This window comes from Tamandua tetradactyla, chromosome 9, assembly GCF_023851605.1.
Source record: "Tamandua tetradactyla isolate mTamTet1 chromosome 9, mTamTet1.pri, whole genome shotgun sequence".
In the NCBI taxonomy this organism is placed as follows: domain Eukaryota; kingdom Metazoa; phylum Chordata; class Mammalia; order Pilosa; family Myrmecophagidae; genus Tamandua; species Tamandua tetradactyla.
The window spans coordinates 99009226-99022188 of NC_135335.1; the positions used below are offsets into that span (position 1 = coordinate 99009226).

General features: G+C 38.2%; 1 protein-coding gene across 1 annotated transcript in view; it reads left to right on the forward strand.

Moving 5' to 3' along the window:
• The window catches only part of ITGA1 (integrin subunit alpha 1), a 185111-nt gene that overhangs the window by 138934 nt on the left and 33214 nt on the right, over positions 1-12963 (forward strand). Inside the window, exons 16-20 of the mRNA XM_077117125.1 lie at positions 399-565; positions 2761-2897; positions 4959-5069; positions 6947-7156; positions 8913-8993. Of these exons, the coding sequence (XP_076973240.1) occupies positions 399-565; positions 2761-2897; positions 4959-5069; positions 6947-7156; positions 8913-8993 (706 nt within the window). The remainder of the gene's footprint in view (positions 1-398; positions 566-2760; positions 2898-4958; positions 5070-6946; positions 7157-8912; positions 8994-12963) is intronic.

The window sequence follows — 12963 nt, forward strand, 5'->3', positions numbered from 1 at the left end:
AAAGCAAGACTAAAACTCACTAGAGCAGCCTGTTATTACTTCCAGAAAACAGCTAGCAGGGCCCACAGGTTGGGAACAACCTCAGAGACCCCAAAATATTGTTTTAGTTCTGAGGTTGCACTGGCCCCTTGGTTCCTTCTTTCTTCCCTTAAGGACAAACGCGGATCTCTGGCCAGTCAACCAAAAGCCCAAGAGGATTCCAAAACCTGGATGTCCTCAGGACATCAGATAAAATCTCTTACATATCAAAATTCATTAAAGAAAATTATGAAAGGATTAGAGGCTGTGCTGCACACTAAGAAGAGCCCTCTTCGATGCACTCACAATGCCCTCCCCAACTCACGACATTCACATGATGTGAAAATGCGGGCGTGATCACCACTGTTTGTTATTTGTAGGTCCCGAGATGTGGCTGTAGTCAAAGTGACCATGAACTTTGAGCCAAATAAAGTGAACATCCAAAAGAAAAACTGTCACGTCGAGGGAAAGGAAACAGTATGCATAAATGCCACAGTGTGTTTCAATGTGAAACTAAAGTCCAAAGAAGACACTATTTATGAAGCTGGTAAGCACAAAACGTATAGACAGCAAATACTTTCGAAGAACTGGGCAATGTATTTGCTCCAGCGTCATGAAATCCAGGAAGATATTGTATTTCCTTCCACCATAGTGAACTGTACATCATACCTCTCTGGTAAACATATTGCACCTTGAAAAAGAAAACACTGCTGCAGAATAGCTCATGGAACCCAGTAAATTTTGGAGCAGAAGCATATTTGTATGTGGTGACCTCAACACTCCGTAGGTCCCCTGAGACTCCACTATTTAGTACAAAAAAACAGATTCTAGAAAACATGAGATATCAATTCAGAAGCAGAGTTTGGAAGTTGAGCTCCAAATAAATGAACCTAGTTTTCCTTCCGGTGGGTTTTCACCAAGAACCTTGATTCTCCTGCCCCCTCCTGGGGAAGGCTGGTATTGCACAGGAAGCCTTGACTGCTGCACACACACACACACACACACACACACAAACACCACATTCCCACCCTCCTTTGGCTCCCTTCACAAGATGCCCTGGGTTTTGAGAGTCAGAGTTGTTCCGTGTATTGCTCTCAGGCACAGCACGTCCAGCATTACATCCCCCTCCTCCCTACACTCTACTTTCTGACTCAGCTTTTAATGATATCGAAATAGGTTAGAGTCAAACTACGAAGGGCGTTGACTGTAGAAGAGTCATTCTCCCTGCAGAACAAATATCAGTAGTATGAGAAAAATCAGTAATCCCTAAAATCTATTTTTCTCCGTTTGTTCTATACGCACATATTTACACTCTGAAGCAGTCCCCAGATCAGTAGATAAATGAGGTGTAAGAATATAAAATAATGATCTGGGTTTTCACATATAGCTTTATTTCATTGTCTTATGAAATTTTTACAAAGAAACCAAAGGATCAAATAAAGAGGACTGTAGCCTTCATAGACCATAGAAGGTTTAATTTGTTTTCCTTCGTGGCATTCTCATTTTATAAAACATAATCATGCTGTGAACATAATCTGACATGACTTTTTTATGAAGTAGGTAGAAATATCATTAATTGTCTCTGTTAAAAGGTAACAAAAATCAATATTCCAGGCAGGGCTCCAACATTTCTAAACTAAAACAAAACTTTTAAATAAAAATCCAGTGAACATTCTGTAATCTGACTGTGACACAGTCAGGAAATGAGGTGGCATGTGTGGTGTTCTAGTTTGCTAGCTGCTGGAATGCAATATACCAGAAACAGAATGGCTTTTAAAAAGGGGAATTTAATAAGTTGCTAGTTTACAGTTCTAAGGCTGAGAAAATGTCCCAATTAAAACAAGTCTATAGAAATGTCCAATCTAAGGCATCAGGGAAAGATACTTTGGTTCAAGAAGGCCAATGAAGTTCAGGGTTTCTCTCTCAAGTGGAAGGGCACATGGCAAACACAGTCAGAGTTTCTCTCTTCTCTGGAAAGGCACATGGTGAACACTGTCAGGGCTCCTCTCTCAGCTGGAAGGGCTCATGGCGAACACAGTGTCATCTGCTAGCTTCTTCTCCTGGCTTCCTGTTTCATGAAGCTCCCCAAGAGGCATTTTCCTTCTTCGTCTCCAAAGGTTGCTGGCTGGTGGACTCTGCTTCTCATGGCTACGTCGTTCTGCTCTGCTCTCTCTGAATCTCTCTCTGAATCTCCAAAATGTTTCCTCTTTTATAGGACTCCAGGAACTTATCGAGACCCACCCAAATGGGTGGAGACATGTCATCACCTAATCCAGTTTAACAACCACTCTTGATTAAATCACATCTCCAGGAAGATGCTCTGATTCAAACATACAGTATTGAATAGGGATTATTCTGCCTTTATTAAGTGGGATTTTGATTAAGACATGGCTTTTCTAGGGGACATACATCTTTTGAAACCAGCACATGGGGCAAGGGAACGTATTGCATGCATATATAGACATGTGTTTACATATTTACAACAGGCATAAAGCAATGTAATTAAACATTAAAACTATACTGGACTCAGAAAGCAGTTCTATAAAGTGCTTCAAGCTTTTCCTCATGACTGCAAATATCATTGCCCTACCATGATGTAGGTATGCAGACTGGAACATTTTTTTGATTGACTCCTGAAGAAGTTTTCTATATTGCTAATTTAATGACCTGGACCATATGAAAATCAACCCCAAATAAATATTCCTGTCATTTATTCCTTATTCTTTTTTTTCAATCGTACAGATTTGCAGTATCGTGTCATACTAGATTCACTAAGACAGATATCACGAAGCTTTTTCTCTGGAACCCAAGAGAGAAGGATGCAAAGAAACATCACAGTTCGAGAATCGGAATGCACTAAGCACTCCTTCTACATGTTGGCAAGTAAATCATATATTATAGCTGCCATATTCCAAGTCGATAATAAATCATTAATGTCTTATTTCAAGGCAATCATATTCTCACTGTTTTATTCCAAAGTGCACATCATAAAATAAACTTTATTTTATGTGTTCACTTTCCTCAAAAAATCGCAGACCTGATTTTCTCATTCACAAAGACATTTCCTAAAAATAACTTTAGTCTTCCCTCAGTGTGTTTATTGGACAACCACATATTGTGGAATAGTAAAAAGCATGGTGCACTAGCTGGGACCTGGGTGTATTCATTTATTTATTTTGGGGGGGGAGGATTGCATGTTCCGGGAAACAAATCATTTATTCTTTTGGCTTGAAAACATGCTTTCCCTTTTGTGGGCCTCATCTGTGAAATATGGGTGATAAGTAGTTCACTGCTTTGAAGACAGACAGCTGGACCGTTTGCTTTCTGAAACCTCTTTTTGTCCACTCAACTGTGTATCCTGCTCTTTGACTTTATACTAAAGAAGAAAATAAAGTCTACTGCCCTCAATAAACTTTGCGCTGCTTCATTTTCTTACAATTTTAATGAGTCAGTGAGCCTTGGAAAATAACTCATTAACTTCTAGAGATGGCTGGTAAACTAGGTTTGCCTGATGAACTACATTTTAAATGTTTTGTTGTGACACTCTGTATATGTGGAAGGCTGTCAACTAAGAGGAGGAGCTTTCTTCCATTATATTATAATGATTTTCTTAAAATGTACATGGTACTTATTAAAAAAAAAATGGAGACAATGAGATAACATTGATTTTAGTAACTGAGATTGAAATTTAAAGACTTGACCATGGCCTTGGGTTCCGTAGGACGTGGTTTGTTTTTCTCACCTCTGGCTTATTTTTCTTTTCTTTTTTAATATTCTTAATGAATATAAATTTTATATTCTTAATGAATTGTTATTCTATAATTTGAAAATTATAGTTAGAGGCAGGAAAGTGGCAGAAAATGTGCAGCTCTGTGCACACATATTTATTCCCTTCCCTGATTTTCTTGTCAATATTCTCCATGATATACATATCGAAATAAACTTATTCTGTCCACTGTAAGATCAATCTATGATCTGAAAAATAAAACTAGAGTTGTCCCTCCTATTTAGATCAATGGAACTGAACATTTAGGAGTTAGAACTCATATAAAATTTGAAAGAGCATAAAACCAAATATGGCACCACCTCCAACCTACTATATATATAAACTACAATTTCTATTTGTCCACAAATCAGTACTAACTGTGTCTATATACTAGTGTTGAAAGGAATAAACTGGTTTAACAATGTCCAAAACTCTTGTGGATTATAATGGATACCTTTAATTTTTATTCTGGAGTCAGCCAGGCTCAGGTTATTATCCAATTTCCCCGTCCTGAGTAACTTTAGTGAAGGAGCTTAGTTTTTCATCTTTAAAACACTGAAGTTATTCACCTTGGAGGAGTGTTGAAATAATTAGCAATAAAGTATATAAAGCTCATCATTCTGGCCACTCCATGGGATTATAATATTAACAATTTTAATCATATTCATTTTATTTACATTATGGTCATATTATATGATAAAATCCTTACATCTGTAGCTATAATTACATTCATGAATTAATTATGTTAATGAAATGCAATTCAATTTCAGTAATGTTTGTCCATCTTGAGTTGACAGACTTTCCTAGATGTATTCCATTGGGACTTTTTAGCTTGAGGTCTCCAGAGAAATAGTAACGTCATGCAAACAGCTCGGAGTGTGTACCCTGACATGGCAAGGTACAGCATCCCCCATCACTCCAGCACGCCCCCCCGGGCAGCTGCAGGAGAGACGACTGGTCATCACCTGAAGCCTCTGCATTCCAGCTGTGTCCTTTGTCAAAGTAGAATATCAGTCCCCTCTGCAGCGAGGCGAAACCTGATAAGGGGAGATGCCAGATTAGTGCACAAGATTCCTCCAGCACGCCTGACCCACAGGCCCAGCAGGCATCCATAACAAGTCCGAACAGGCAAAAAATATGATGCCAACAACATACTTTATGTCTCAACCTCCAGGACAAGCACGACTTTCGAGACTCTGTGAGGATAACCTTGGACTTTAATCTTACTGATCCGGAAAGTGGGCCCATTCTCGATGATGCTTTACCAAACTCAGTGCATGAATATGTAAGTCAAATTTTTTAAAAATTCAGAATGGTTATTTGGGACTCTATTGGGAAAAATCCTGATGCACATCAACATGCACACACACGCAAAACATGTGCAAAACCCCAAACCAGTTACGTATTTTTAAAAAGAAGTGAGAGTCTTCTATACTTTCTCCCAATTCTTCTATCTTCCTCTTATTAGAGTTTAAGGAAATGACACCTATTTTTTTCCTTGGCTGAATTCAGGTTCAACTGAAAGAAAGACCTAAGAGTTGTCCCACTGGAGATTGAACTGCCCACCCCCACCCCAATTACTAATAAAGCAAGGGTGCTGGGCACAGATAGAGTCGAGGCTTGTGGCAGTAAGGAGTGTCCTCAGCCTGAACCCTGGACTGAGCCCGCAGGGACGCAACGAGGTCACTACAGCACTGATCATTCCAGGCCTCCAGGGGCCGCCTTGTAAAACTTGTAGCACGGAGGAACAGGGCAGGATGTATGGTTCCTGTGGACACACTGCAGAGGAGAGATCTGGGTTGAGTTTGCCCAGCCCCTGCTTCCAGATTTACAGACCAAGCCACTGCTCCACCCTTGAGAAAGAGTGGGTGAGGAGTAGAAGAGGGGGTTCATGAGTGAGTCACCAGTGGAGGAAATGTTAAGGCTGGGCAATCAGTGATTTCCATACCCCCATCTTCCGCCAGCCCTTTCTTCCTTCCAAAAGTGCTCACTGAGTGTCCTATGCATAACAGAAATTGGACCTGTCTACCAAGTTTAGCCTGGGAAACAAGTATTTTATAGTAACAGTTAGAGCGGATGCTGTGGAGGAGAATGTCAGAGCTCTAGGGAAGTTCTGTCTGGGCTGGGAAGTCAAGGAGCCCCCACCCTGAGGTTGTGACATGTAAGTGAAGACCTGATTTTCATCCTATTTAAAGACGTAGGAAGAGTAGTGTTTCGGGAGGAGGCGCAAGTATCTCTGGAGGTCCTAAGGCATTAGAGAGCATAAACTGGATGAACCTAAATTAAATTCAGCAGTTGGGCTGAAGTAAAGAGCAAGGGGGGAAGGTGATGGGAGCTGAGGCTGGAGGCACAGGCAGGGACCAAATCACTCAAGACGTTGGGCCGCGGTAGGAATTGCAGACAGTCGTGTGCAGCAGTGGAATGCTTTTGAGGATTTTTAGTTGGTTCCATGACAGGACCTGATTTGTGTTTTTTAAGGATGACTTCACCTGCCTGGTGGAAAATGATCGAAGGGAAGCAGAAGTGGATGTGGGAGATGAATTAGGAGGCTGTGGCTTTAGTTCAGGGAGGAACTGAGGAGATGGGTTAGAGAGGTAGAGATGGGAATGGAGATGGGAAAGGATTTGAGAGATATTTGGAAGAGAGCTGGAACAGACAGTTCTTAGTTTGGATAGTGGACATGGGATGGAATGAAGCGGTGCAGACAACGAAAACTCCCAGGTATGTGGCTCAACCATTTTCTGCCCTCTCAGCTGATCTCCATTGCACACTTAAGTATCTGACTCTTTTTAAAAGAAAATTTCATAATTGACTTGAGTGCCAGGTGTTACCTGATAGATTTAGGTTTAAATTTAGCACACTTTGATTTTTTTGAAGCTGTTCTGCCCTGGCTAACTAAAGCCAGTTAAAAACATCTGTGAAAACTCTCCTTTTTTTAAAGAATTAAAAGAATTTATATCCCAAAGTAAAAGTTTATTCTTTCCCCCTATAAATTATAGGAATAAATAGAAAATCCTTTAGGATTTCTACTGTGAAATCTATCCTCTTTATGGACTGCTTAGCTTGTTTTGGCAACATGTGATTTCTGTTACACAAATTAATAGGTAATTTTCAATAATGCTAAGCAGAATTTTGTAAAGTACTTTTCTGTGACCATTTCAGATTCCCTTTGCCAAAGACTGTGGAAACAAGGAAAAATGTATCTCGGACCTTGCCCTGGATGTATCCACAACAGAAAAGAGTCTGCTTATCATCAAGTCCCACAATGATAAGTTCAATGTTAGCCTAACCGTCAAAAATAAAAAGGATAGTGCCTATAACACCAGAACAATAGTGCACTATTCTCCAAATCTAATTTTTTCAGGAATTGAGGTAAACTTGTTGTTGTTCACTCATTTATTCTTGTAATGCTAATTTACTGAGCCTACTTTTCTGACTTTGGAATTAATTGCTATGCTGATCTCTGACTTTGCCCATAGTTAGTTTTCACTAAGGTTGAAAGTACCAAGCTTTCCTTTAAGCTTTTGTTGCAGTTTATTTCTTTGGTGATGTATGCATCTCCTTGGATTCGATGTGAGGGAAAGATCAGTGATGTATCAAAACTGTATGTTTCACAGAGTCCCTAAATAGCTGAAAATGAGGCTGAGTCAAGGAAAAATAAACATGGCAATCAAAGCCAGAACAGTTAACAGAGGGGCAGAGAGAGAGAATGAGAAGTGTTAAACAACATGCAGAAATTTCATGAAACCATTTCCTTCTTTTTATGCAAAGTGCTTACATTGGCAAGAGATTCTTATTAAATCACTGTGTCTCATTTATTCATAGCATAGGCTTTTTGATATTTGGTAACAGCAGATATCTGCTTGAGATGCTATATCGGGGATCATTAGCGTTTCCAAGTTTAAACTTCACTTTTATCCTAATTTCCCAATGAAATCCCCTGAGCTAAAACATTGTATATATTTTTATGAATTAATAATATATCTGATTCATATTAAAAATTAATGCATTTATTATACGTAATATTTAAAATCTTTTTTCTGATTACTATAAATTCAAATTTTCACTGATATATTTCTCCACTTATTAGGATTTCACTTAGGGATGTGACCATTAAGGGTACCTTGAAAACATATCATATATAACTATCATACATTTAGATGCAGTTAAGAATGTTAATTATAAATGTCAGTGTGCAAAGTCATATTGGGAAAATGTTACCAATGATTTTTTTTCTCTGGAGAGGTGACTTTATTAGAAAGTTTTGCCTGCATCCCCTTTCACCTGACCTAATGGCACTATAAAACCAATAGTGCCTCTCTTCTCCTTCTCTTAACAATAACAACTTAATAATAATGATAGCTACCCTGTCTTGAATTTTATTATGTGCCAGGCAATGTTCCAAGGACTTTCCTTTTTTAATTCTCATTAATTCATTAATAAGGAGATATTGCTGTACTTCAGTACTGCAGAGACTGTAACATAAACCTGTTTTTTCTTCACATTTAACACCTTTGCAATTATTTTACCCTTGATGGTATGTTTAACTGGCAGCAGTTTTCCCTTCCTCATTGATATATAAGATAATGATGGATCTCATATCCAGTGGCATCTTAAGTTTGATGAAATAGAATATAACTAATCCCATCTGACAAAATCAGGCCCAGAGAAATCAGGAATCTTGACAAGGTAAAAGTGGTGGAGTCAGGATAAAATGCCTGGTGACCCCAGCTCGGAGCCCATGCTCTTACTCAAATGTGCTAAACTCGTCCAGGGACCAGCATTCCCTGGGTGCTTCTCTGATGCAGTTGGGATATGTGTATGATTTCATCCAGCCCCTGCAGTCACCCTGTGAGGGAGACACTGTTAGTTCTCCAGCTTTACAAGTGAAGAATTAGGTAGGAGAATGTGATGTGCTTTTTCCTTCGATCCTCTTTAATCTACGGGATATTTTTGGATTTCCATGGATTGTGGGTCAGTTGATCCCAGGACGCTGTGAATCTTCCACCTAAACTTAAAAACTCATCTTGGCAGGACCAAGGCACAGCTAGGAAAATTTTAGGAAACCAAACTTAAGTAGTCTGCCTGTGTGTATGTCTGCTCTAATTCTTTCTACTTTGCCTCCTAGGCTATCCAAAAAGACAGTTGTGAATCCAATCATAATATCACATGTAAAATTGGATATCCTTTCCTGAGAAGAGGAGAAGTGGTGAGCAGATTAATCAAAATAGTTATTGTGATATAGAGATGAAAAATAAAATGCCCAAGCCAAATATATAAAGCTTCCAAATGGTACTTTAAAGTGATGTGGATGAATGTAAATGAAAAGGTTGAATTCAAATTTTTGACAGGCTGGGGTCAAAAGCCAATAACTTGTTTAGTCAAACTCAAATACCAAAACAAAAATTAAGAATTTTTGGAACTGGGAAATTCTAGTATGGAAGTCTCCTATGTAGTAAGCTCTTCTGGACTGTAGGAAAAAAGACTCTTTCAGATTGATTTAGAAATTTGTACAGAACTTCTCCTTTCCACCCCCCCCACTTGTCTCTTTCTCTCTCTCTCCCATTTTTTGTTAACAGTTCCATTGAGTTATAATTCACGCACCGTAAAATTTACTCATTTAAAGTGTACAATCCAACGGTTCTCAGTATATTCCTGGAATTATAAAACTGCTACAGTCAATTTTGGAACATTTTTATCACTCCATAAAGAAACTTCATACTATTAGCAATCACTCCATATTTCTCTCCAGTCCTAGAAACCACTACTCTATCTTCTGTCTGTATAGATTTGCCTATTCTGGGCATTTCGTGTAAGTAGAATCATGCAATATGTGTTTTTTTGTGATTGGTTTCTTTCATTCTTTCACTTAGCATAATGTTTTCAAGGTTTATCTGTGATGTGGCATTTATCAATACTTCATTCCTTTTTATTTCCATATAATATTTCATTGCTTAGCCATAATACAATTTGTTTATCCATTGGTTGATTGGTAGATTTGGAGTTGCTTTCACTTTTTGTCTACTATGAATAATACTGCTTTTCTTTTGTCTACTATGAATAATACTGCTCTAAGAAACATTGTGTACACGTTTCAGTGTTAACATGTTTTCTGTTCTCTTGAGTACAAACCTAGGAATGGAATTCTGGTCTTATGGTAACTTTATATGTAAAGTTTAGGGGAACTGCCAAAATGTTTTCCAAATTGGTTGTACCATTTTGCATTTCCACTAACAATTTAAGAAGATTTCAAATTATCCACGTTGTATTGCCTATCTTGTTGATAGCCCTCCTAGTTGGTATAACATGTTATATTGTGCTTTTCATTTACAATTCCCTAATGCCTTCTTTGGAGAAATATCTGTTCAGAGCTTTTGCCCATTATTGAGTATTTTTTTTATTATGGAGAATTAAGAGTTCTTTATAAAGTCTATATTCAAACCCTTAGCAGATATACAATTTGCAAATATTTTCTCTCATTTTCAGTTCTTTAATGTTACATTTTGAAGTACTATGTGTTTTTTAATTTTGATAAAGTCCAACTTATCTACTTTTTCTTTTGTCAGTTTTGCTTTTGGTGTCATTTCTAAGAAGGCTTTACCTAAGCCAAGGTCATGAGGATTTACTCCTGTGTTTTCTTCTAAATTTTATATTTTAGCCCTTACATTTAGGCCTACAGAATGTTTTGTTTTTACATGGAGTAGATTCTTTTTTTTTACTTTATTTATTGCATAGTATAACAGATGTACAAAGCAAATAAATAAAAAAGCAATAGTTTTCAAAGCACTCTCCAACAAGTGGTTACAGGACAGATCCCAGAGTTTGCCATGGGCTACCATATATTCCTCTCAACTTTTTTCTTCTAGCTGTTCCAGAATATAGGAGGCTAGAGGGCTTAAATATATTTTTAGCATCACAATCGACTTTTTTTCTATCTTTTTTTTGAAAAATAACATATATACAAAAAAACTATAAACTTCATAGCACAGCACCACAATTAGTTGTAGAACATATTTCAGACTTTAACATGAGTCACAGTTTCACAATTTTAGGTTTTTACTTCTAGCTGCTCTAAAATATTGGACACTAAAAGAGATATCAATTTAAAATTCAGCATTCATATTCATTTTTTAAATCCTGTCTTCTATGTATAGCACTTCCATCACCTTTGACCTTTCTACACCTCTCTTTAGGGTTGTATGGGCTATGGAAATTCTATATTTTTTATATTGGAAGGGTCTGTCACTAATATGGGGTAGAGAGGTGGAGCTATCTGATATTCTGGAGAGACTGGGCTAGGTTTCAGGTCTTATCTGGACCAGGGGCCCATCTGGAGGTTGTAGGTTTCTAGAAAGTTATTCTAGTGTAGGAACCCTTGTGGAATCTTATATATTGCCCTAGGTGTTCCTTAGGATTGGCTGGAATGGTCCTGGTTGGGGTTGGCAGGTTATAATAAGTAGCCAGGTCTACCCGAAGCTTGTATAAGAGCAACTTCCGGAGTAGCCTCCTGACTCTATTTGTACTCTCTCTTCCACTGATACTTTATTAATTACACTTCTTTTCCCCCTTTTGGTCAGGATAGAATTGTTGATCCCACGGTGCCAGGTCTAGATTCATCCCTGGGAGGCATCTCCCATGTCGCCAGGAAGACTTTCACCCCTAGATGTCATGTCCCATGGAGGAGGGGTGGGCAGCGATTTCACTTGCAGAGTTGGGCTTAGAGAGACTGAGGCCACATCTGAGCAACAACAGAGGTCCTCCAGAAGTAACTCTTAGGCATGCCTATAGGTAGGCTAAACTCAGCTACCTATATAAAATTCACAAGAGTAAGTCTCATGATTGAGGGCATGGCCTATTAATATGGGTATCCTTAAAATTTGATACAGTATCAGGAGATTCCCTGATAATAAGGTTTAATAGTTCCATATTCTTTCTCCCCTCCCTCAAGGGACTTTGCCAATACTTTTTGACTATCTGCTTAATATACTCTAGGATGTTTCCAGGCATTACAATATTCTACACAGGATTAGAGGACCTCTTTCTTATTCCGTGCTCCATGTGTTTCAATTGTTCAAATGAGCTATACAGATAGGTTGAATTAGATTATGCACTTCAGAAAATTTCAGTTCCAGACAAAATAAACCTTTCTTCCATTGGTCTCAAAGAGTATGTGTGATTCTACAATATAGATACTATCTTCCTTACCCCTATGTTTTCAATTACTTTAACCCCAACCTATTCAGCTTCGTTCTTATCTCTAAATATCAGGTTATGTATATATAACAGCCTCTCAGAATCCAGATAAGATAATCACCACTCTGGACTTTATGTGTCTGCTCTAAAAGCTTACAATCTAGGCCCCCGTTGTCTTATAAGCATTTTCTAAAGGTGACCATACCATTGTTATTCTTTTGTTCCTGGGTTCTTTTGTCTCACCAAATGTCCCACATGTTCATTCACATCGTTGCATGCCTCACGGCTTTGTTCCTTTTCGTAGAAGCACAACCTTCGTTCATAAGTATACACCATTGTTAGCCAATCTACTTCTCCATTAGTGCATCCTTCAGCCACCTGCATTCATCATGTGTCATGTAGAAGGCCCAAAGTCCACAGTCCATCAACATTCTCAATTTTAGATCGTTTCTTTGTTCCCAAGAGAAGGAAAACCAATAAACACACCCTCACCAAATAGGAAATCTAAACCTCCTCTTAACTCTTGTCCCTCACCCCATTATTTGTCTCTCCTGTTGTTGTGGTAGTGCTGATGGTTTCCTTTTAAGCTGTGTTCATAGATCTTTTTACAAAAGTCATATATTTTAAGTAATTCTTACTAGAACTAATTCATATTTCTAGTGTGAATCAGTGAGACACATAAGTCTATACAACCTGTTTCAATCTTGTTCATCTTCAATATGGTAATATTACTTCTAGACCCACTAGAGAATCACCTTCACTTCTTATATGCCTTTACATTGGAGTTCAACCTCATTAGCTAACGGTTCACCCATCTCTAGCTTCTATGTATCTCTGAATCCCCTATATTCTGTATTATAAACCTCTGATTATACCTTTATGCTGGTCATAAAAGGGGAAACATACAGTATCTATCCTTTTGTGTCTGGCTGATTTCACTCAGCATTATGTCCTCAAGGCTCATCCATCTTATCATGTTCTCTTAC